The sequence below is a fragment of the Pleurodeles waltl genome, chromosome 2_2 (assembly GCF_031143425.1).
Source record: "Pleurodeles waltl isolate 20211129_DDA chromosome 2_2, aPleWal1.hap1.20221129, whole genome shotgun sequence".
In the NCBI taxonomy this organism is placed as follows: Eukaryota; Metazoa; Chordata; class Amphibia; order Caudata; family Salamandridae; genus Pleurodeles; species Pleurodeles waltl.
The window spans coordinates 743224596-743250093 of NC_090439.1; the positions used below are offsets into that span (position 1 = coordinate 743224596).

Sequence of the window (25498 nt, forward strand, 5' to 3'; positions counted from 1 at the left end):
CAGGTTTTCATACCTAAATGATTAACATCTACTGACTGGAGGAGAAAGAAATACACCAGAATAAATATTGGCTTCTGGTAGAAATTTCAAAAGTGAAGAAAAAATAACTCTGAACCAAGCCTTTCCCTGGTTGGTCATTTTTGGCTCATAGACTCTGGAACAATCTCACTGGAAATTTGAAATTGTAAGAATCCCTACTCTCCTGCAGAAGAGATTTGAAGAACCACCAATTTAAAACCTGTAAGACTCGAAATATACTCTTGTGTTCTCTTTCGCTTAGATTTACCTAACTTACTCTACCTATACCATCTCTCTCCCTGTTAATGCTGACTGAACTTAAATGTTACTTCTTACCCCCTTTTTACATTGTTACGTTGTACTTTGTTAGTAGCAGAATGATGTGTAATCTAAATATTTGATAAATAGAAAAGAACAAAATAAACTAATGTAACAATCACTACAGAAGAATTGCACTGTGAAATGTCACAAATAGTACACATTGATTATAAATCATTATTAACTAAAATTTGAATAATTTGTTTGCTTTATTTCACGTTTAGTCTATACGAATGAAGTTGTCCATGATCATCAGCAAAAAAGATCCATACCATCGGATTCTTCAGGGATTCACCTATGAGCAAATGTTAAAGAAAATCAAGTCTTTTATTGATATTTTCCTAAGTGAGAGACCGGAAAACTTTTTGTTAAAGGTATGCTTTTCACCATTCTGATCGGTCTATTATGATTATGCATCACGTTGCATAATGCTTGACAGTTGCACGGTCTAGTATAAACATTTCATAAAACTTTTGGTGGAAATTGTAGTTGGAGAAGTAAAACTGTCATTCTTTCACATTTTGTACTTCATTAATGTTTGGCAACCTTAATATCTGAGTTATACATAGTGAGTCGTTTTCCACTGTGCTACTTTTTAATTTTACTTTTTTAAATCAAAATCCATGAAGCTTAAAGCATGGTTTTCACCCCCTCGCCATACCATCTGTTGAGACTTGCTTCTTTAATGCAATTCAGGAGTGTTCGCATTTCCTTTCTTTTAGATCAGTCTATTTCTATTTTCATTGTGATTAATGTTAAAATTAAACTGGGAAAATATTCAGTAGGATAAAACTGGAAGCGCAGAAAAAAACCCTATTAATTTGACCTTACTGAACCAAGTTTGGCAGCCAAAATCAAAAGTCCAAATCCTTAACTTCCTTTTTATCCAATCAACCCCTGGCCATTCTGGTTCTTTAAAATCATTCATCTGAGGATGGCAACAGTACTTTCATGGACAATGAATGGCTGTGCTTAGTTGTGCGAACCTGGAGCATTTACAAAAGAAAGCCTTTTATATCCAGACAGATTTAATTTTTATCTATGTGGCCCCACTTTATAATCTCAGAAACAGCAGCCCCTCAATGACCTTTGTGTTTTCTGTATTAACCTCTAAATTGAAATAAGGTAGCAGATAGCCAGCACAGTCTGACTGAGATAAAATCTGGACTTTGCATGTCCTGACGTTCACCTTGCTATTCCAGAGAGCACAGTGGTAGCCATTCTTATATAATTTCTCAGATTTTAAGCAGATTTGAGGACAACACTGCTAAATTTCAAAACTTATAGTGCACTGTTAGACTCCCTGTCATTTCTTGTGGGCAATGTTTATTTTGTAAGCCTTTTCAACAAAGTTATTATATTTGCACTGTCTAACATTTCAAACTAAGGAGTACCCATGTTTTCAAACATGCCCAGGGTGACGAGATCTCAAAAGCTTTCACCTACACATTTTCCTGCTTCCTCACATTCTGTGACTCGTTGGCCGTGGGCCACAGCAGATTAGGCACACCAACAAAGCTATACATAAAAACACACAAATAATATTGATTACATCACCCCCTCCTACCATTTGCTCTCGAGTGCACAACATTCAAGCACTAGAAATCCACAGAAGTAATACAGGCCTATTGTTCACAACCTTTCTTGATGTAAAATTATATGATGTGAAGTAGCTCAAAGTTACAGAAGACAGATGCATACTCTTTGAGCTGTGCACTATTGGAAAATGTGACAATCAGGCAAGCATTTTTGAGGTCCAGTTTGTTGAGGCTATCGACATTAAATTGGTCTACTCGTTTGCCCCTTCGACCTTTGATGTCATGCAAAGAAGACAACAGACTGAGGAGCAGGAAAGGGCAATGCTTATGCCAGGAAAATCCCCATCAAGGAGGACATTGACACCTAAACCTCATGGACCCACACATTGAATACAGAATTGTACACCCTTGCCCAGAACTCATTTATGTTGCAACCTGTTCCTGTCATGAGAAGACCAACACAACCAGGATATGGCATGGCAAGAGTTTTTTTTTTTTAAGGGGGAATTTGTTTTCCATAAAAATCCCTACATAGAGCACCATATGTTCAGATGATCTCAACCTTTCAGCAGATTCTGGCGATGAAAGAAATCGAACTCAACCACCCATTAAAGGTTTCTCAGTCTAGATCCTTTAGTGTGTTTTGGAATAATATTAGAACACTGGCTACAGCTCCATGCCTAATTTAAAAATTACTGCCACAAATTAAATGCACTTAATTACAATAATGGCAGCCATCTGTACAATATCACTGGGAAAATATAACTGAGGTCTGTGAGGAATGGGTCAATGATTTTCGCTGTGACCTGCCTAATGAAGGAAAGATTTCTTGAGTTGGTGATTAAGAGTATGCTTGCTTTAAATCAAATAATAATTGTCTTAGCTGATGTGGCATCTCCACGAGGTGCAGATCATGCCTTACACACAGCAGCTACAACCAGATGCCAAGCAAAACATATTGAATTTACTATTTTCAGTTGCTACTCTTTTTGGCTGTCACAGTGATGATTATGGTGAGATACACAAAACAAAGAAGAACACTGATATTCTGACAGAGATATGATTTAACAGGATGAAAGAAGGAATATTCCCGACTTGGCTACAGAACGTATGAATGCCATTGTCATGGCAAGTTGCTTTTCACCACTGCTGGCAGGTCATATCACAAGAACAGCCGCAGCAGCAATAGAACCCTTAGTTGCACCAGAGGGGAGCCTCCAAGCACAGACAAGGCTAGTAACATCAAATCAAGAAATCTTCACTATATTGTCTACTGTAACCTACGTTGGCAGGCATTGACAATTACTTGAAAAGTGTCAAACTGTAACCTTGCAAATGGCTATTGTGAATTGCCGCAAGATCCTTGAGCACAGAGGATGTTTGTGACTGGATTTGCCCATAATTCCCATCTCCACGGGGGAGCCAAGGAGGAGCTTGTTGCCCTTTTAATTTACTGAGGGAGACCCACGGGCGCGGGACGCTGGTGCAAGAGCCTTGCTTACGGAGGCTTTTTGGGACTGCATCGCCCATATTTCCCATCACCACAGGTGAGCCAAGAAGGGGCTGGTTGCTTTTTGATTACTGAGGTAGACCCGCAGGTGCGCGATGCTGCAGCGGGAGCCTCGAGTAGAGAGGCTGTTTGGGACTGAAGCTCTTATAGTTTCCATCACCAGAGGAGAACCAAGGAGGGGCTTGTTGCCCTTAAATTACAGAGGGAGACCCAGTGACTTAGGATGTGCATTGGCGAACACGGGGCCAAGAGCGGGCCCATCTGCACCCCTCAGAGCTTGGACGAGGCTGGGCCCCTTCTTTTTGTTGTTCTCCGTTGAAGGTCCCCGTTCCAGCTCCCCGCTCCCTCTGCTTGGCTGTGCTTCCTCCCTCTTGAAAGTGCTGCTCTGTTTGACCTTGTTCTCTGTGGGACTTTGTCTGTTGTTGCTTCAGTCTGTCTGCTGCTTTCCAGTTGTTGCCTGCCTATTGTAAACTTTTCTGTTTGTTTTCTGGTGCTTCTGCTTTTCAGCCACTCTGTCTGGTCTTTTTTCCAGCCATGCTGCCGTTTTTCCTCCCTCTTTCCGCCCCTTGCTAACTCCACCCAGCACCCCTCCCCACTCCCAGGACTGACTTAATGGAGGCTGCAGTGCAACCCCATTGAGCAGGACCCGGTGCCAGCTCCCTGCTGCCTCTGCTTTGCTGTGCTCCCCCTCTTGAGAGTGCTGTTCTCTTCGGCCCTGCCATCTGTTCTTTTTTTTCCCACCTTGGTGCCTTTTTCCTCCTGCTTCCCACCTAAATCCTGATTGATTGATTGACTGGCAGGTAATACATTTTTATTTGTTTTTTCACTGGTTACTTGATGTAACAGTTGAGAGGAGTCTTGGAGTCTGGGGGAATCACTTGACTTCTGTTTTTCTCAAATTAAGATGGGGAAAAAGATTAATATTGGTGTGTCACCTGCCCTTACTTTTGTATCAAAGAGTACCTCTATTGTTATAATGTTGGAAAATGCTGTGGATATTATCAGCAAGGAAATAGCACTCACAGAGAGAAGACTCTCCATGAACTCTGGTATAAACTTAGGCATAATGCCAGATACAGATCTAGCACCCTTATCTTTGTCAGTTTCACCAACCAGAATTCGCATTGATACATCTGAGTTGGCTATAAATCAAACTAGAAGACTTATACTGGCCACAAAAAGCAGTCCTGAAAAGTCTGTTAAAAATAAGAGATCAAAGCTTGTAATACGGTCTAATCTGGTGAAGGCCAGCACACAAATGGATTGCAGTGACAGTATGCAGGTTATGGAGGGTTGTTTATCGAAATTGAAAAAACTGTTGGAGAGCCATTGTTTAGAAGCGTTAGAAACACAACATTATATCCTGAGCCGAGTGCTCATTAACCTTCTGCCCGCAGCATTGCTCATATGTGTCTGTTCTCGTTGGTGTACCCTCATGAGAAAATCAGTCAGTGTCTTATGAGGACTTGTCCACAAGGTCTTAGAATGACTTGTTCACCACAGGAGTTTCCCATTTCAAGAAAAATATACTACAGTTCCCAGAAGGCAAAGGAACAACAGCCAATGGGAACAAAACCGTAGTCAAATAGTGTACACCAATCACATGAATACAAGGCATTATGACATCACTTGACTGCGAACAGCCCTCTTTTCTTGCGAGAGAGTCAATTAAAATTAAACAATGGAACAATAGAAAACAGTATGAGAATTGCCATAATAAAAGACAGAACATCGGAACAAAAGTTCAAAATCCAAGGTAACGAGGACGGATTCCGGTACGTGGATCCAGCAGAACGACCAGTTTGAAGAGAAGACCACCAAGCTAGAGGCAAAAACTTAAGTGGAAGGTTGAGTAATGGCCAGCGGTGCTGAAAAAAAGGGGAGGAAAAGATCAAAAACAAAGTTACTAGAATTGGAGGGATAATACTCGCCTCCGTGTCTTTAATAAAATTAAGACTTTCCGTCATGGGACTAGGAAAATCTACATTTTATGACAAGACCGGAGGCTCCTATTATGCGAGTTTAAAGCATATTAATTACATTTAAAGAGACATTGTTGATAGGTTTGCAGTAGAAGACTTTAAACACATTGTCATTAGACCAGTCTGCAGATTTAAGAATATCTTCTAAACGGGAGCCCGCCCAGAACGCCTTAGAAGCCATAGCTCCTCTGGAAGAATGAGCTCCGAACATAGAAGTATCTATGCCCGCTAGAGACATCAACCATTTAACCCACCTAGCTAGGGTAGCAGCTGAAACAGGAGAGTGGGGCTTTCTAAATTAAATTAATAATTGGGAATGAGAAGGAGATCTTAAATCTGCAGTTCTTAATTCATACGCTTTTAAACATTGTCCAACACAAAGTTTAGTATGGTCAGGAAAATATGGATAAAAGACTGACGACAAATTGGTCTTGGTTCGACAAAACACTTTAAACAACACCCCGGTAGGTGTAAACTGTCGATTAGAAATGTCTAGAGCTTTGACATCAGTAAGACGTTTTATAGAAACAAGACACAATAACATGGTCAACTTTGCAGATAACATTTTTAACGTAAGCATGAGATTATCCGGCCATGACAGTATAAATTTCAACACAATGTTAACATCCCATAATTGACTGTATTTAGGTAAAGGAGGATTTGAAAACTTTACTCCCTTTAATAGGCAGCAAACAAGAGGATGTTCTCCCACAGGTTTTCCATTGACTGGAGCATGGTTGGCAGATATGGCTGATCGATATAGGTTAATCGTACGGAAGGCTTTGCCTTTACTGGCCTCAGCCGCTAGGAAGTTGATTATGTAAATTAAATCCGCTGAAAAGGAATCAATATGTTTTTCCAGACACCAGCTGTGCCAAATAGACCAGGCAGACGAATAAGCCTTTTTTGTGCCTGGGGCCCAGGACCGGGAGATGTATTGGGAAGCTTCCGTCGAAATGCTCGGGAAAGATTGAGATGGCCCGAGATTTTCCATGCCGAAAGGGTTCATAAATTGTCGAGGATGAGGATGGAAGGTACTCTGCATGAACCGAAATGTGGTTTGAAAGGCAAAATTCCCAAAATCCCTTGGCAAGTTCCGCCAGAGGTTTGGATCTTGTGCCTCCGAGGTGATTTATGTAACGAACAGCAGAGATGTTGTCCATTCTGAGATGAGTTTTTTGCAAGGCTTCTGATCGCAAAGGAGCCGGCAAGCATCTCTAAACAGTTGATATGCATTTTGGACTCCTCTGAGGACCATGTACCTCCAGTCAAGATTGGTCCACATCGGGGCCCCCCCATCCAGATCGACTTGCATCGGATTCTAATACTAGTTCTGGGGCTGATGCAAAGATAGTCTTTCCATTCCAGGCCTCTAAATGGTCTATCCACCACTGAAGTTCTGTACGAGAATCTGCATCTAAGGGAATGATATCTGCGTATGAAAGGCCTTTCCTTAAATGACAAATTTTTAACCTTTGAAGGGCTCTGTAGTGAAGAGGGCCTGGAAAAATGGCTTGAATTGAGGAGGAGAGGAGACCCACAATTCACGCTAGCGTTCTGAGAGAGATCTGAGAACTGCTTAGGACTTGGAGAATTTCTGACTTTATTGTTTTGATCTTTGCAGAGGGAAGCAAATGAGTGGCAGAGATTGAGTTTATTTGGAAACCTATGAATTCTATAATTTGAGCAGGGGTTAGGATAGATTTCTCTTTGTTTATGATAAAACCTAAATCGGAAAGGAGTGTGCATGTGAGGGATAGATGAGACAACAGGGGATTGAGGAGACTGGCTCATTATTAGGATATCGTCGAGGTAAATGAGAAGTCTGACACCTTTAGCTCTGAGAAAAGCCACCACTGGTTTCATGAGATTGGTGAAGCACCATGGGGCGGAAGAGAGACCGAAGGATAGAGAGGTAAAATGAAAATACTGGTCTGCCCATTGAAATTGGAGAAACTTCCTGAAATGAGGGTTGTTTGGGACTACTAGATACGCTTCTTGGAGATCCAAACTCACCATCCAATCCTGATGAAGAAGAGTATCTCTGAGATGGAGCATGGTTTCCATCTTGAAATGGTGATAGACTACAAAGTGGTTGAAACCCTTGAGGTTTATCACAGGCCGCATTTTTTTGTTTTTCTTCAGAACCAAGAAAATTGAACTTGTAAAACCTGTTGGATCGGGAAGGGTAAGGGCGATGGCTTGTTTTTGCAATAGTGATTGCACTTCAGAGGTGATGAGGGATGCCATTTCTGAGGAAAAACTAGGGAGGGGGGGTAAGTGAGTCTGAATGGGGGTTGCATAAAGTTCTATGGAATAACCTTGAACAGTGTGAAGAATCCAAGGATCTGCCATTATTTCCAACCCTTTTGGTAGGAAAAAACGGAGACGGCCTCCTACAGGTATAGAAGAAGGGATAAGACTTACTTGGTTGGGAAGAGGATCTCGAGTTCCTGAAGAGTCTGGAGCGGAAACCTCTTGATCTCTGAGGATAAAATTGCGGCCTATATTCTTGGTAGGGTGCGTTGTGGTATCCTCGGGAACCTTGATAGTAGTATGGGCAGCCGGCAAAGCGGTTCCTTCCTCTGCCAGCCCTTGCAAAAACCCGCTGGGCAAACATCTTTTTTAGTGAATGTTGGGCTTTATCCAGCGACGTGAAGGTTGCTACGTACTTACTCAAGTCTTTGATAAAAGACTCGCCAAATAGAGCACCATCTGTGCGAGCATTAGGTTGGACAGTCGCCAAATTGACTAGTTTAGGATCAAGTTTTAGGAGTAGACCCTTGCGTCTCTCATGCGTGAGAGCGGAATGTGCATTGCCAAGAAGGCAAAAGGTACGTTGAATCCAAAGGGTAAGCTCCTCGGGATCGATGAAGGAGCCGTCGATTCTAGCTGCTTCTGCGATGTCAAATATGCGAGTTAGGGGGCCCATAATATCAAGCAGTTTGTCTTGACAAGAAGCCCACGCCTTGTGCACTCCTTTGCGTGGGTCCTTGCCTAATTTCGTGAAAAAGGTCAAGAGGGGTTGGTCAATGGAGGGAGTGACAGAGAGGTTAGAGGAAAGAGAGGGGCAAGGACACTCAGATTTTAATTTTGCTCGTTTGTTTATCCAGGGGGCAATTGATTTTAGCAGAGACATATTGGGCGACATGATCTGCAGGAACCCACTCAGTAGAGTTGGGGTGAAGCATATTGGAAGGGTCAAACATCGGGAAACATTCAGGGTCAAGAATATTGGAAGTTTGGAAGGAAGATGGCTTAGATTTCTTGGGAGGGGGAGGAGAAAGGGAACCATCATCCGCATTGGAAGAATCATTGGAGTCAGAGTCCAGGTCAGGAAGGTCGTCATCCGTGTGGGGGATGGACAATATTATCAAGGGGGCAATAACATTCTTTTGTTTAGATTTGCGTTTTAGATTTGGTTTCCCAATGTCCAAATGTTTATACTCCTTGGAGGGAGCCTTTTGAGGAACCGCGTCCTCTGCCACATGTGAGCAGGGCTCACTTTTCTTCTGTGCCAATTTTTTTGATTTTTTGGGGGGTTTTTATTGGGAGAAAGGCGCTGACTGTAAGTCCCCGCAGCCTGGGCCGACATAGACCGAGATATCATATCAGAAAATGAAAGTTCTAGGTTCTTAGAAATTTTTTGCATAGAGGATGAAACAGCTTGTTGAACAGAGGATTTTATAAAAGCAGACAATTCCTGTCTGATATCCTCAGCATCATGTGAGGAAGAGTTGTCTGAATCCATAATGAGGAGAAAGGTGAACTGGAGAGCAAGGGGTTAACAAACAGAAAGGATTTGTAAGCTCTGCCTGTGGGCGTCGCTAAGCCTACCAGTCGAGGGGAACACAGGAGGAGGAGGAAGACTGGAGGCCGTGTACTCAAGCAGGTAGGTGGAGAAATATGAGGAAATGGAAAGTTCCTTGTATATTAAAGTATTTCAAAGATATTTGAAAAGTAATGCAGCCGTGTGGGGAATAAATCCAAATGAAGCGCTCAGGCCGGCGAGCGCTAAGAATGTTTGAAAACAGCTGACCGGAGGAGCAGAGAAGCTGGGTTTCCTCAAGCGCGCTGACAGGAAACAGCCGTTAAGGAAACCCGGCAATGTAAACAAGCGCGCGCTGACACGCGCAGCAAAATAGAAAAGCAGTTGGGGAGAGCCCGAGGAGCGCAAAGGGAATGCGGCAACCTGCCGACTCAGCAAAGGATAAAAAACACGGAAAACGGCGCGTTAAAGCAGCGCAAATCTGAGCAACTAAAATGAATAGATAACTTCAAGTAAAAGTAAACACATTAATCAACAAGAATTTTTTTTTAAACGGAGACAAGATAAAATACTACTTAACTTGACTGCGAGCAGCAAGGAAAGAGGGCTTTTCGCAGTCAAGTGATGTCATAATACCTTGTATTCATGTGATTGGTTTACACTATTTGACTACGTTTTTGTTCCCATTGGCTGTTGTTCCTTTGCCTTCTGGGAACTGTAGTATATTTTTCTTGACTGCTGCTGTTTATTAAAGTAAGAAAAGAAACGCATAATAGGAGCCTCCGGTCTTGTCATAAAATTAAGCTAATGCACGTTTTGATGGATGGTCAAATTCTAAATTGTTTAATTCAGGACTGACAAAAAATACATTTACTTCAGATACCTTCTTAGTGCACATAAAATGGACCACACAAAGGATAAACCAACAAGTTTGTGAAAAAGCAACATGAATGTGCTTCTGTGCACAAGATTGTTCTGCGGTCTCAGGACCAGTACTGTAATTGTGCCGTAGATTTGCAAAAGCTGAACTTTCACATCCCAATAACACCAAAAAGCACAACTGGTAGGTGCCGCAGTCTGCAAAATAAGCTGAGTACCTGCTTTCTTGGCCAACCAAAAAAGCTATTTGGGGCTTCATCAAGAGGTAAGAGAGCACTGTAGAAATGATACACTACAATACAATAGAATGATAAATCTATGGCTACACATCAGTTCAGCAAGTCTAATGTTCCCTTCAGTTACAAATCCACCACTCAGGAGTTGCTGAAAAATACGAGTCCAGCCAAAATGTATAACTCAGAGAAGGGATGATATTTCATAAATATCATGCACAATGAGTGGAGCTTCAATGAGAGAAATAAGAAACACCTTGTATCTCCTTGGATCGAAGGTCCTCTGAATTTTAACATTGCCAAATAAAAGGCTGCATATGGGACTGCCACCAAGAAGAACCAGCCATCACTCAGACAGTGAACAATGCAAATTGCAGTCATATTAATTCTTCCTGTCTTGAGTGGGGAGCATACTTTGATGAGCTGCAGATACATTATATCACATACCAAAACAAATTTGCATCACTTACAGTCCATGAAGTTTAGCTGTACGCCACACCTTAAAACCTTCCAGCAAGCACAGAACAGTAGTAGTGTTTATACAGACACATGGAACAATGTAGTACCTGGACTAGCAACAATAAACCAAGTCAAGGACCCTTGAGGGTGGCTCATGCTACTGAGCAGAGGCTCTTCTGAAATTCACAAATGCGCTGACATTCTAGATCAAATCTTCCTGTACTCGTAAAGAGCACAGTAGAATTTTTCAAAAGATGAAAAATTGCAAAATATCAAGACTTTGCATCCCGGGAGCGTGAACCAGAATCTAAGTAAGATGTATGTTAGAGTAACTGGTCAGGTACATTTGTCTGCGCTTTTCTCCCAAGTCCCTGATCCCGAAACTATCATGTTCAGGCAGGCAAATACCAGAATGGGGTTTCCCACCTGTGGTTCACAGATTTAGTTTGCCAGTTTGCCCATAAGACAGTTCTCATAGGATATTCCAGTGCAGAGTGGAACTTGTGTTTAGAGTGTAAGCCAGGCTCCTGCTTCGCAATTTACAATCATTGAACTCTGTGACCTGGCTTCTGAATTTCTAAAACGTAGATGTCTAAGATTGCATGTTCATTTTCAAAGAATCTAAATGCTTTTTTAATCCAGCGCATCTTCCATATTGGAGTAAAAAAGGCTCTGTATCTGATGTGTATAACGAGCAGTCAATGTTCTGGTGTGCACTAGACAGAAACTGTATGAACGTATGTGTTGTGTCTGGCAAAATCCAGGTTATAATTTTCCCCACAGAGAGGCTACTGCTGCCAACTGCTAAATACCTTCACAAACTTCCCTTTTTACCAGCTCAGTGATTAAGACATTTTTAAGGAGTTACGAAAATATTTTCTTGAATAAGAATTCCACAGTAGAAATTTACTTTTGTGTTCCTCTTTTGACACTAGGCACAGAGCCCCACTTCAAAGTCTCTTGAACAATAACTTCTGCATGCAGTGTTAGAGAGGTGCAGGGTTGGTGCTCTAGAAAATGTTTCACAGTTTTCAAAAGGAGCAAAGTAGCTTTAAGAATATAACCTACCTTTCTCCCTGAGGATATCTCAGATTTCCATATAAATCAAAGCTTACTATTGCCTAAGTTTTTTCCAAACCTGTCCTCTCCAGCAGAAGTAACATTCGTTCCCAAATGTCTAGAGGGCTCTCAGTTAATGACTTGAGAGGATTAAACAAAACAAATTGTCATTAGTTGTTCAAGATTTATGGTCCCATCAATACAAGGATGACAAAATACATACTATTCATAGCCTGTTGATGGGTTTCCTGTATAATGCACTGCTGTCAAGAGACAATCCGATATCTCTCAGCAAGACCTGAAGAAGCTTTACAACATTTCGTAAACACACTGCCATTGTTAAAAATTAGAGATCTGTTTGCATGTGTCTGACACACTACTACTTCGATTCTGATTCCAGAACATATGACAACACAGGCAAAAAGCCTCTGTGTGTAGCCTGTTGGGTTAATTAGCAGTAATGTATTGGCAGACCGCTCATTTACACTCTCATGAATCCATGTTTCCACCTCAAGAGGATCAGAAAAGAATACTAATCTTTTCACTGTTCAAGAATAAGAGTGAATGCTCCATGATGGAAAATGGAAAAGTTACTCACTTGTAATCCTACTTAAAAATGAGCAGCATCCCGAGGGAGTATGAGCTGCACCCCTACAAAAGTGATTCTCAGTAGCCTGCAGAGAGGGGGAACTCCCCAAAGAAATCTGCCCTTATGACCAACAGAAAATAGTATTCTTAAACATGCTTATTCATCAAGTCTGATAAATGTTTTTATATGATTTTCCAAGTGGTCTTCTCTCCTGTAGTTAGACTATAACCCCTAGGTCATGTCCGCCAGGAACTGGTGAATGTCCTTTATTGATTGGTAGGCTCTTCATTTGCACACACTTACTAAACTACCTTACATAATCTTTCTTGGAAAGTGTTTTCTTAGTTACAGTACAGCACCCAGAGGAATAGCAAGATTTTAAGTTTGTGTTCTTTATTTGTGAGTAACATTTCCTTCCCTCCTGAAATACATATCTACTGCAGCTCATGAAGTAACCCATAGATTGAAATTATTGAAGGCTATAGATGGCTCTCACATGTGCTAAGTTCTACAATGGCAACTTCATATTCTGCCTGTATACCTACTTGCGAACAATGCAACCGACAGAGACAGTCCCGCTGCTGTCAAGATACCTTTAGTCTAAAATGCTCCTTCTCTCGCATGCCATGTGCTTCCTTTTCACTCTTTCTACTTGTTTATATGTGACTTCAGTATTTATGAAGAGAAGGGTGTGAAGGTATGGGAAGATGAAGGATTTGTCAAGAGGTGGAGGAAATAAAATGCGTCTGTCATTGCTGGAACCATTCATGCACCAGGCATCCAGATGGTTTTTGTTTTGTGTAAAACATGGTGCAGCCAGGCACTGTACCAGCAGGGACAACTCAGCAGCCTGATGGAAGAGGGAGGGGGAGTTTGTTATACTATGGCAACTACATTTTACTTAATATCAATATTCAGCCTTTTCTATACTTTTAGCAAGCCCCCTCCCACAGGTATTCTTTGTCAGTATGTTATTAGCTACAAATTTTAAGCATTTGCTGAAATGTCAATAATAGTGTTTGAAATGCAGTCTGAGATTAGATCCTAATTAAGTTCCTTTTGTTTATGAGTGCTTGATTCCAAAGTATTTAAAAACTCTATTGGGTTGTTTCAAACCAGCAGATAATGGGAATATCTGAACGAAGTGATGCGTTTTTTAATTTTCCAAACATGTGATACTCGTGATTTTCCATGTGTGATGCTCAGTTTGTGTCGTACGCCCGTACATGCCTCCTCCTCAGTCATGAATTACATCATGTGACCCTACTAGATATATTTGAAGGGGGATAATGTGTTGGCTGTTTCAAATAAAACTTTTTTCTTCAATCAAGGTTGCAGCAAAAGTTGTTGAAGCCAAAAAAGAACCACCGGTGGCACAATTTGATGAAAATAAAAATGACATCACAATGGAAAGCAAAATTAATTGTGAGAAAAAGAAAAGGTTTGTTTTTAATGGTATTAATGTGACACTAGCTATGTTAGTGCATAGTTCAATTTTAAGTGAACCTAAAGCTTCATCGATACATTATCTCCTCTTAGAAGAATCCGGGCTGCTGATAACGTAAATTGTCTTTTTCTGAGAAAATTAATTTGTCTGAATTGTGTGCACTTGGACGACAATTGAAAAACTAGTTCTCATGTTTCTTCACTCAAATATAATTTTGTTTATATATGATATTTAAAAGTCAGAGCTAAAGGGAGAGTTTCCAGTGATTGTGAATGTTTGGAAGCAGGAAGGCTTAACATCTATAGAGCTGTGATAGTGATTAGATTTCTTCAATGACACCTTCGGTGCCCTGCAGTATTAGGAGCTAGCTAGATAATCACTATTCTGTTTCATCCCCATCATAACAGTGCAAAAGCTATTCAAATGTAATTTTGAAGAGTCCGTTCTTAAACATATTTCTGATGGATACAACTACCTGTGGATTCCTCACCTTATGAATTCTCCCAATGTGCCAGCATTCAACAGAAAATCTTCCCAGCTCTCCATGTCGACGAGGACGTCACAATTGCAGAGCTCCACGCGACTCTGTCTGATGTCACCGACCCAATAAGAGGTCCTCGCCGGTGTGCTGACGTCGGTTCCCTTTTTTCCGTGCCTTCGAGGCTAATGGTTTTCTCCTAGCTCTTGCTACTGTTGAAGGTGTTCCGTCTTGTTTATGGTTACAATCTTGTTTCTGGTTACAATGTCTCCTCCTAGGAAGTCGGGCTTTAAGCCTTGTCGGGAGTGCGGGGGTCGCATGTCGGTTACTGACCCTCATGATGATTGCCTTTGGTGTTTAAGTTCTGAGCATGACGTTGAGGAGTGTGTATCCTGCCAGAGAATGAATCCAAAGGCGCTGAAGGAGAGAGAAGCCAACCTCTTTTTGGCTAGGGCGAAGAAAGGACATAAAAGCCATTATAGATTGCCTTCTCACACTTCGTCAAAAAAACCTAAGAAGCGTCGTCGTCACAACTCTAGGTGTCGTTCGGCTCGAAGCCGTTTAAGATCCAGGTCTCCATCTAGACGGCAACGTGGGAGGTTAGTCCTACTGTGACTCCACAGCTTCAAAGCACTCAGGCTTCTCCGGTGCCATCGGTCTTCGAGGTGGTCGCGCCTCCAGGGAGTCCTCGCTTTTCACCTGCGGTGCAGGATTCAGATGCTCAGCCGGCACAAGTGCTGCATGGAGACCAGCGGTATCCTGCCTTCCCGGCTCTGGGAGCGGATCAGCGGCTTCTTTTAAATGCCATGTTTAGTATGTTTAATGCTATGGCCCCTGCTGGTACACCGGCTGGTCCCACGGGTCCTTAGGCATTTACGTTGGGCACCTCAGGTCCTTACAAGGCGGTGCCGTTTATACCCGGCTGAGGGTGTCGGTTCGGCGCCGATGACATCAACTTATCAGTCGATGCTGATGATAGAGCCTCAGGTGACCACGGCGCAGATGGGATCCGCTCCGGTGCCGGATGGCTCCGGATTCGACCGTAGTCAGCCTTCTTCTCCTGGTCCGCGTCTTTCAGTTCTGAAGCCGGTGTCATCGACGTTGGCTAATTCTATGTCTATGCCAAGGTTAGAGGCCAGGCTGAGGTCACGCAGAAAAGCTTGAAGGCTTTTGGAGGAGCAGGAGTACCAAAGGCAGTTGCTGGAGGAAGGAGAGATTGCGGAGCCCTTGGGGGAATATCAAGAACTTGACTCAGCCAGTGGGCTAGACACTTCCCCGGAGTGGGACCTTTCTTCTCCAGGGGAGTTTACGGAGGAAGCGGCCTCTTTCCATACTGTGGTCAGGAAGGTGGCAAATTTTTGGGATCTTCCGTTGCCTGCTGCGGAGGTGAAAGCTAATATTCTAACGGAGGTCCTGCATCCTTCTTCGGCTTCAGCAGAACCATTGCTCCCATTTAATGATGCTCTTACGGAGCCTATTGTAGATGTATGGAGGAAGCCTATGTCATCCCCAGCTGTCAATAGATCTGTGGCAAGAAGGTATACAGTGGCTCCTGGAGATCCGGGATTTTTGACGAAACATCCTACCCCGGAGAGTCTAGTTGTTCAAGCCTCATGTCTGCACCAGGCTCCTTCCCTGTGATTCCTTCAGACAGGGAGTCCAAGAGAATGGAGCAGCCGGCAAAGAAGACTTTTTCTTCCTGTTGTATGGCCCTTGAAGCAGCAAACGCTACCTGTGTATTAGGTAGATAGGTGCACGCCCTGATGGACACAGCTAAGGCTATGGTTCCAGACCTGCCCCAGGAGATTCAAGGACAATTTGGTGAACTCCTGTCAGATGCTCAGGCAGTGGCAAACCAGATTATCCAGTCTGGTCTGGATTCTACAGATTTGGTGGCCAGGGCAATGGGTACCTCTATCGATACCAGGAGGCATGCGTGGTTGAGGTCCTCTGGCTTGTCTTCGGATGTCCAGACTACTCTCTTGGACTTGCCTTTGATGGGGAAAAGCTTTTTGGTGCTAAAAGTGACTCTGCCTTAGAGCGCTTTAAGGACAGTAGGGCCACAGCAAAGTCTTTGGGTCTGCAGGCTTCCACGACTACCCCTTTGAGGTCCTTTTGGAGGTTCAGGGGGTTTGGGCGTGGAGCCGTTTACCGTGGGAGATCCCAGTCCACAGTCCAACAGCCTACCAGCCTCCCATATAGGTCCTTTAGAGGGCGGGTGAGGGTTTGGACAAGAGGGACCACCCAGCAGCACCCTGCATCATCCACTTCCTCTGGAGGACAACAACAAGGGAAGCAGCCCTAGTTTTCTGCCCATTTTCAGCCATACTTCTCCTGTAGGGGGGAGATTACGTCTTTTTCTCCGCAAGTCTGAGTTAATCACATCAGACTCCTGGGTTCTAAATATTGTGAGGAGAGGATATGCTCTTCCTTTTCAGGAGTTCCACTTTCCCATCCCTCCCCGTCCCTCGTTTTGTTTCGAAGACCATCTCCTGTTGTTGCAGCAGTAGGTTCAAATCCTGTTATCAAAAGGTGCAGTGGAGTTGGTTCCAGAGCAGGAAAGGGGTCAGGGTTGTTAATCAAGATATTTCCTGATTCCCAAGAAGTATGGTTGATTGAGACCAATCCTGAACCTGAGGATTTTGAATTGGTTCCTCAAACAGGATAAATTCAAGATGCTGACTCTAGCGTAGGTACTTCTGGCGTTGAACAAAGAGGATTGGATGGTTTCTGTCGACTTGCAGGATGCTTACTTTCGTATCCCTATTCTCAAGTCGCACAGGAGGTATCTCTGGTTTGTGGTGGGGTCGCAACACTACCAATTTGCGGTTCTTCGTTTGGTCTTACTTCAGCACCTCGAGTCATCACGAAGGTGATGGCGGTGGTTGCTGCAAGTCTCAGAAGGAAGGGAATATCGATATTCCCTTAGCTGGGTGATTGGTTGATCAAACCCAAGTCTCCGGAGCTTGAGCTGCATCACTTGCAAATGACAACTCTGTTGTTGTTCAGTCTGGGTTTTTCGGTAAACGTGCCCAAGTCTCACCTGGAGCCCTCGGAGCGCCTCCTGTTCATAGGGGCAATACTTGAACCAGCATTGAATCAGGCCTATCCTCCCCCCTCAGCGGATTCAGGACATCCAGGCATTGATTCCAGTGTTTCAAAATTGAACGGTTGTTCCAGTCCGCAAGGTCCTGCGCCTGCTCGGTCTGTTTGCTTCTTGCATTCTGTTGGTCACTCATGCGCGTTGGCACATGAGGGCTCTCCAGTGGTGCCGCCGCAGGCAATGGTTTCAACACAAGGGGATCTCAAGGAGTCTATATCGATCTCCAGAGACGCTGCAGCGGATCTAGGATGGTGGGCTGTGGACGGCAACCTCTCTCTAGGAAGGCCGTTTTCACTGCGACCTCCCGTGGTCACAGTCATAACAGATGCTTCCACTCTAGGGTGGGGAGCTCATCTGGGGGACCTGGAGATCATAGGTCTTTGGACTCCAGTGGAACACACTTTTTATATCAATCTGATAGAATTGCGGGCGATACCTCTGGCTCCCAAGGCCTTCCTCCCTTCCCTTTGCAGTCAGTCAGTTCAAGTCTTGATGGACAACACTACCGCAATGTGGTACATCAACAAGCAGGGAGGAGTAGGGTCGTACCTTCTCTGCAGAGAGGCTCTGCGGCTCTGGTCCTGGGTTTAGGACCATCACATTTGTTTGGTAACGAATCATCAGGCCAGAGTGCTCAACGTGCATGCGGACACTCTGTCGACATTTCTCGGCCGATCACGAGTGGCGTCTCCATCTGGATCTGGTCCATCACGTCTTTCAGATGTTGGGTTCTCCGCGGATAGATCTGTTTGCCACTCTGGAGAACGCGCACTGCCTGTCGTTCTGAAGCATCCAGTATCAGTTGCAAAGAGCTTTGGGGGACGCCTTTCAGATGTCTTGGTGCGACCAGTGGCTTTACGCGTTTCCCCCATACCCTTGATTCCTCAGGTTCTGAGGAAGATTCGCCAAGATCGGGCTCAGATCATTTTAATAACTCCGGATTGGCCGAGAAGGGTGTGGTACACGGACCTTCTCCAACTCTCACTGTGCCCTCTGCTCTGTCTCCTTCTCAGGGAAGATCTCCTCTCGCAGTCGCAGGGGCAGGTTCTACACCCCCACCTCCAGAGCCTGCACCTACATGCCTGGAGATTGAGCGGGGCAATCTGAGTGCTTTCTCTCTCCCACCAGGGGTAGTGGATGTTATTTTATCGGCCAGGCGACACTCCACTAAGACTTTATGCAGGCAGGTGGGCAAAATTCGTGGCTTGGTGTGGAGAGAAACAAATTGATCCCTTGAGGGCCATCTGTCTGATGTTCTGTTGTTTGCATTAGCTTTAGCACAGAAGGGTTGTGCAGTTGCTACTGTTAAAGGCTATTTGGCGACACTGTCAGCCTTTCTTTGCCTTCCGGATCAACCCTCCTTGTTTAAATCGACTCTTGTTATTAGGTTCTTAAAGGGTTTAACAAATACATTTCCTCCCACTCCCTTTCTTATGCCTTAGTCGGATTTGATTCTGGTTTTCACTTTTTTAATGGGTTCACCGTTTGAACCTATGCATTCTTGTCCATTAAGATTTTTAGTTCTTAAGACTGTTTTCCTGATAGCTATTACATCGGCTAGGCGTGTCGGTGAGCTTCAGGCCCTTTGTGTTAAACCTCCCTTTACTTTATTCTTTCCTGACAAAGTGGTGCTGAAAACCACAGCGGCTTTCCTGCTTAAAGTTGTCACTCCTTTCCATATGGGGCAGACCATTACCCTTCCATCTTTCTACCCTCCTCCTCCTCATCCCTCAAAGGTGGAAGAGAAACTCCATTGTTTGGACCCCAGAAGGGCTCTCAGTTTTTATATTGAGAGGACAAAGGACTTTCAGTTGGAAGACCAGCTATTCGTGGGATATGTAGGAAAGAGGAAGGGCAGAGCAGTCCATAATAGAACGATATCCAGGTGGGTCATTCTATGTATCCAAGTCTATTACTTGTTGGCAAACAAGGTTCCCCCTGAGGGTATTAGAGCCTATTCGACCAGGGCTAAGTCTGCCACTTCGGCCCTGGCTAGAGGGGTTCCGTTAGTGGATATTTGCAAGGCAGCAACTTGGGCGTCCCTCCACACCTTCGCAAAGCATTATTGCTTGGACTCTGAGGTTAGGAGGGATTTTGCATGTTCTGTATTGCAGGATTTCTTGGTGTGACCGGTCAGGCACCCACCTCCGAGTGCAGTACTGCTTTGGGACTCTATTCATAAGGTGATGAATCCACAGGTAGTTGTATCCATCAGAAGAACAAGTTACTTACCTTCGGTAACACTTTTTCTGGTGGATACATTAGCTACCTGTGGATTCCTCACAGTCCCACCTGCCTCCCCATTGCCTGTCTGGTCATACCAAGTCTTTTGTTTTACAAGTGTATATGTTTTGGTTATTTTATGTATATATAAATGATGGTTATAATCGTGTTATATCAATATGGTTTTATGTGTGTATTCATTTGAGCTATTGTGAGGTCGGTTTTCACCTGTTCGCCTCAAAGGCACGTAAAAAATGGGTGAAACTGACGTCAGCACGCTGGCGAGGACCTCTTATTGGCACGGTGATGTTATGCGGAGTCGCGTGGAGCCGTGCAATTACAACGTCCTCGTCGACATGGAGAGCTGGGAAGAAGATTTTCCGTCAAATGCTGGCGCATTGGGAGAATTCATAAGGTGAGGAATCCACGGGTAGCTAATGTATTTACCAGAAAAAGCGTTACCGAAGGTAAGTAACTTGTTCTTCTGACCACAGCAAACCTTGGCTATCCCACAACCGTGCTGCAAACGTTCAGCTGTCACAATACTCTTGAATAGCAACACTTTTTGCAGCCTCCATTTTGTCTATTTAAATAAGGAGACATTGACTCGTTTTGTATGTCATCACAGGGATTTGGAATTTCTGACCTTCTTGAATTGTTAGATTTTGTCACAAAGCACAATACATTATTCCAACGCATCATCGGCTTCTTTAGCTTCTTCTGCAGACAAAATGTCTAGAGATTAACTGTAGCCTATTGTGGCTTTAGTCTAAATCTCAATTACAGTCTAGGATTCTTCAGATCAGAACACTTTTATCCATTACAATTCCAAAACCATAATTAAAAGGCAGCATTCACTTAGGCATGTATTGCGAATGCAGCTGAAGAAGACTGCAACAAATACTCTTAACTTTGGACAACATGAGAATCCTATGTACTAATCTTGTATACTTTGCAGCTTTGGGAAAAAAATGTTCTGGGCACGGAGTAAACCACTGCTCTAGCATTTTCACTGTACTGCACTCAAGGAATTTATTTAAGATATTTAGTTTTCCAAAAATGTGCAAAAAATACCTGACATTTTGTGTAATTCGATTTTCTGTTTTTGCAGCTAGAAAATTGAACACAGAGGCATGCCTTGCATTAAAAAGTTACGTGATTTACATGCAAGAGATTGGTATGAGGAGACAACGTCCCTCATATGAAATTGACAGCTCTAGTGAAAATCTTCCCCAAAATATTGTGAAATTCTTCAAGCTCAAAATTCATAGAATTTCACATTGAGCACAATTTGGCTCAACAGAAAAGTTCAAAAGCATGCAACCCTAGGTTGACCCCACACTGATTTAGGTGTACGCTGTCACATATATGTCAGCCTACCCTTAGAGCATTTGTTTGGTCTACCCTGAAAGACTCAAGATGCCATAGATACGGATCGATCAACGCTCTAAACGTTAAGTGATAAAGAAGATTCCTGCGTCAGTCTACAAATTAGTTAGACTGGCTGTAGAGACTTCTTACAGTAACTTAGTAGGATATGTAGGTTCTGTAATATGTAATGAAATTTCAGATTATATTGGTGTTGGGCTTGTGGTCACAATTAACAAATGCATGAATTCACTGACCTCTGCTGTCTTCACTGATGTCATGCTCAGTTTTTAACATATTAAATGGTTTTTTTTCTTTGTTGTTTTATTGTGAGCTGAGATTTACACTCTTCATACTCTGAATATTTCTCATGTGCTTCCTTTTTCCTGCAGGTGTGGCTGTGATTATGCCTCGTCCTCCAATTTAAAAAAAGAGAGAAAATTGAGTGTAAAGGAAGATACAGATAACGAAAATAAAAATGCACAATGCTTGATGAACCAAAAGAAAAGGCTGCATACTACTCAGTAAGTGCTGTCTTGTTTTTGCATTTAATGTTGCACTGTTTCCACAATTTCAACAGTAGATTATCTTTTGTGTTGACTATAATTTCTACTGCATGCAAAACTTTATTTGGGGAAAAACTCACCACGGTATGCCTGTAATAATTTCACACATTTATCTCTGAGTTTTGTAACTAGAACTATATCAAATTTTGACAACCTCGATATGATTTGAGACCACATTGTTACCTGTAGAGAAGTAATGGAAAATAAGGTGGTAGAAGTGTGAGAGCAGATGTGTAGTGTAGAGAAAATAAAGTTAGGACGGGGTAGTTGTGCAGAGTGGTAGATATTGTAGTAAAGATTGGAGGAAGGAGAAAGTGGCTTGGCATTGGAAAATTAGAGTGGGGTTAGTATTGCCTCCCTCCAACTGTGAAACATATAACAGTAAGAACAGGCTAACTTCTTAGTCATGTTTGTCTTCTGTCTTTTTTAGTATACTTTAGTTATAAATGCAATCATAAGCCATGCTGAAATGAGACACTCTTTTTAGCAGTGGATACTACTGTTGAATATTCTCAGGGACCACACTGGATCTTCAGTTTTTTTTTCATCAATGCTCCTCGTGCTCTAGTAGGTGGCACCAAATGCATCTGTGATGATTTCATAACAATCTATAAGGGATGGAGTGGAACCTCATGTAAGGTCCTATCCTGTGTGCTGATGTCAGATTCGGATCTGACCTCCACTTCCACCTTGGTTAGGGTGACCAGACGTCCCGGATTTCCCCCGGATAGTACCGGTTTTTAGAGAACTGTCCCGGTGTCCAGACGCTTCTCTTAATTTTAAATAAAGTTCCGGTTTTTGGGACAAAGGTCAGATATTTAATTAAGTGTCCCGGTTTTTGGGACAAAGGTCAGATCACCTAGGGAAGCATAAGTTAAAAACGCCTACAAAGTATGAAATAATTAAAGTAACTAACTGTTACTGTCAGGCAGCATAGTTCCCTGTCTGCTCCCAGCAGAGAGAGGAGTGGGGAGCAGAGAGAGGTGGGTGGGGGCGGGTTGGGGGTGCAGGGTGGGAGGTCAAGCCATAGCTAATTTTATATATGTAGTCTTGTAAATATGTGAGTGTGTGTGTGTATATGTGTGTGTATGTATATGTCAAAAATGTCAAAAGCAAAGAAATCAAAGCTGAACTTGTCCTGCCACTCGAATTCTGGTAAGAAATCGAAAGGGCGTCACTCAAAGGGGCCAGCGTCTTCTTTCTCATAGCCAGTCCGGAGATTGATCCTGGTACACCCTGTTTTTCGCAGGCCTTCCTCAACCATCAACTAACAGCAGCCTTCAGGGCAGCCACTGGAAATTTCCTAGATGGTACTGACTCCCTCTGGTGTGCGTTTGGGTCCACAGAAACCCGGGGCCCCTTGTTATAAATGGGGTCTTTAGTTGGCAGTAGGGTTACCCCCTGTCCAAGCAGGGACCCTCTCTCTAATCTGGGTAAGTCACATACAATCCAAATTATCCTGTGCCAACCCTCTCGTAGTTTTGTAATGAGCAGTCAGGCTCAACTTAGAAGGCAATGTGTAAAGTATTTGTGCAATAAATCATGCAATAACACAATATAAACACCACAAAAATACCCCACTCACGTTTAGAAAAATATAGAATATTTATCTGGTTAAATGCAGGTCAAAACCTTAAAAATTTGATAGGTACACGTTGAAATATCACTTAAGAAAATGATAAAAAAGAGTCGTAAGTTATTAAAAAGCAATTTGTGTCTCTTGCAAGCACAAAGTACCTGGTTTGCATCTAAACTATCAGCAATGGACCACAGAGGAGGAGATGCGTGAAAAATGGGGAGGTGTGCGCCGGTTTCTCCGGGCGCACACAGACGATGCGTCTGTGCCTTTCCATACAGCCAGGGCTTTGCGTTGATTTCTGGCGCGCAGGCTTGGATCCTCTTCGGGTTGAGAGGTATTTGGACGCCCCGTGGACGATGTGGAGAAATCCTGGGCATGCAGGACCAAGTCACAGGAGTTCCCTAGATCCAGTGTGGAGATCTGTTGAATTTTCTGTCTCACGGCAGCCGCTGCTTTGGTTTCCACTCAGGGAATTAGGCTGGGTCATTCCGGTTCGGCTATGCGTCAGTCCGGTAGGGCTGTGCGGCGAATCTTCTGTCGCAAGGCAGGCGCTGCGTCGATTCTTCCCTCGGGAAGCCGGGGTAGCATTGTTTCGGTTCGGCGTGATAACTTCTCGGTCATACCACAGCTGTGTGGCGTTTCTGGCAGGCTGTGCGTCGATTTCCAGCGCACAAGGAGTTCCTTGCAGAGATGAAGTTTTTTTGGCCCTGAGACTTCAGAAAACAGGAGCCAAGCTCTATCCAAGCCCTTGGAGAGCACTTCTCAGCAGAGGGCAGCAGGGCAACTGCGGGGCAGCAGTACTTCACAGTAAAACAGTCCAGATGAGTCCTCTGGGCAGCCAGGCAGTTCCTCTTGACAAGTTGCAGGTTCAGGTCCAGAAGTGTCTGAGTTGGTAGTTTCAGGGACCCTGGTTAAATACCCAAATGTGCCTTTGAAGTGGGGGGGACTTCAAAGAGTGGCTTAGAAGTGCACAGGGTCCCCTTTCAGTTCCAGCCTGTCTGCCATGGTCCCAGTAGGGGGTTTGGCAGTCCATTGTGTGAGGGCAGGCCACTGTCCTTTCAAATGTAAGTGTCAGGCGCTCCACCCTCTCAGCCCAGGAAGACCTATTCATTATACAGATGTGTGCAGGTGTGACTGGGTATCCTGTGTTTGGGCTTGTCTGAGTGAAATGCATAAGGGAGCTGTCAACTAGCCTAGCCAGACGTGGATTGTAAGGCACAGAAGGATTTAAGTGTAGAGAAATTTTCTCTTTCTAAAAGTGGCATTTCTAGAATAGTAATATTAAATCCAACTTCAATAAGCAGGATTTTCTATTCCATTTCTATTAAATATGACCTGGTTACTCCTTTCAGATCAGAATCTACCGCTCATACAGTATATGAGGGTAGCCCTAATGCTATCCTATGAAAGGAGCATGCCTTACAGCAGCGTAAAACGAATTTCGGAGTTATACACTACCAGGACATATAGAACACACATGTTCATGCCCTGCCTTTTACCTACATAGCACCCTGACCCATGGGCTACCTAGGGCCTACATTAGGGGTGACTTATATGTAGAAACATGGGAGTGTAAGGCCCAGTCGAAGTGGCAGTGAAACTGCACACATATGCCTTGCAATGGCAGGCCTGAGACATGGTTAGAGGGCTACTTATGTGGGTGGCACAACCAGTGCTGCAGCCCACTTGTAAAATTTAATTTACAGGCCCTGGGCATGTATAGTGCACTTTGCTAGGGACTTACTAGTAAATTAAATAAGCCAATTGGATATGAGCCAATGTCACCATGTTTTAAGGAGAGAGGATATGCACTTTAGCACTGATTAGCAGTGGTAAAGTGTGCAGAGTCCTAATGCCAGCAAAAATCAGGTCAGAAAAAGAGAAGGAGGAAGGCAAAAAGTTTGGGGGTGACCCTGCAGAAAGGCCATTTCCAACAGCCCCCATTTGGACTTCTGCAGGCAAGCCTCCCTGGTGTCGACTGTCATCTCTGGACCCGTACTGAAGCCAGCCCAAACGTCCGCTCCAGCCGCAGGATCCTCTCTAGTTCCTTCCATGTTGACCCACCAGGCCTATTTCACGCAATGAAAAAAACTAAGGAGCACTTAATGGTTGTGCAGCCAGACCTTCAGCCTCGGCCTGAATGCTAGTACTATCAGACCATGGAGACCTTCTTCACCTCTGAATCTGATGTGGTCCAAGGCATTCCTTGTGTCTAGTTTAACCATGATAATAAGGTATTGACAGTCTGCTTCCTCTCATGACATTGATGAAGAGTTGAATTTGTACTTGCAAAATGCCAGTGGACTAGAGACCTCACTAGAGGCAGAGCTGGACTCACCACCTCACTCACCAATAGAAGAAAGTGCATCTTTTGCTGTAG

General features: G+C 43.7%; 1 protein-coding gene across 1 annotated transcript in view; it reads left to right on the forward strand.

The window, feature by feature from the left end:
- TERF1 (telomeric repeat binding factor 1) overlaps nucleotides 1-25498 on the forward strand; it is a 282827-nt gene that overhangs the window by 157190 nt on the left and 100139 nt on the right. The window contains exons 5-7 of the mRNA XM_069220352.1: nucleotides 561-710; nucleotides 13686-13795; nucleotides 21366-21497. Of these exons, the coding sequence (XP_069076453.1) occupies nucleotides 561-710; nucleotides 13686-13795; nucleotides 21366-21497 (392 nt within the window). The remainder of the gene's footprint in view (nucleotides 1-560; nucleotides 711-13685; nucleotides 13796-21365; nucleotides 21498-25498) is intronic.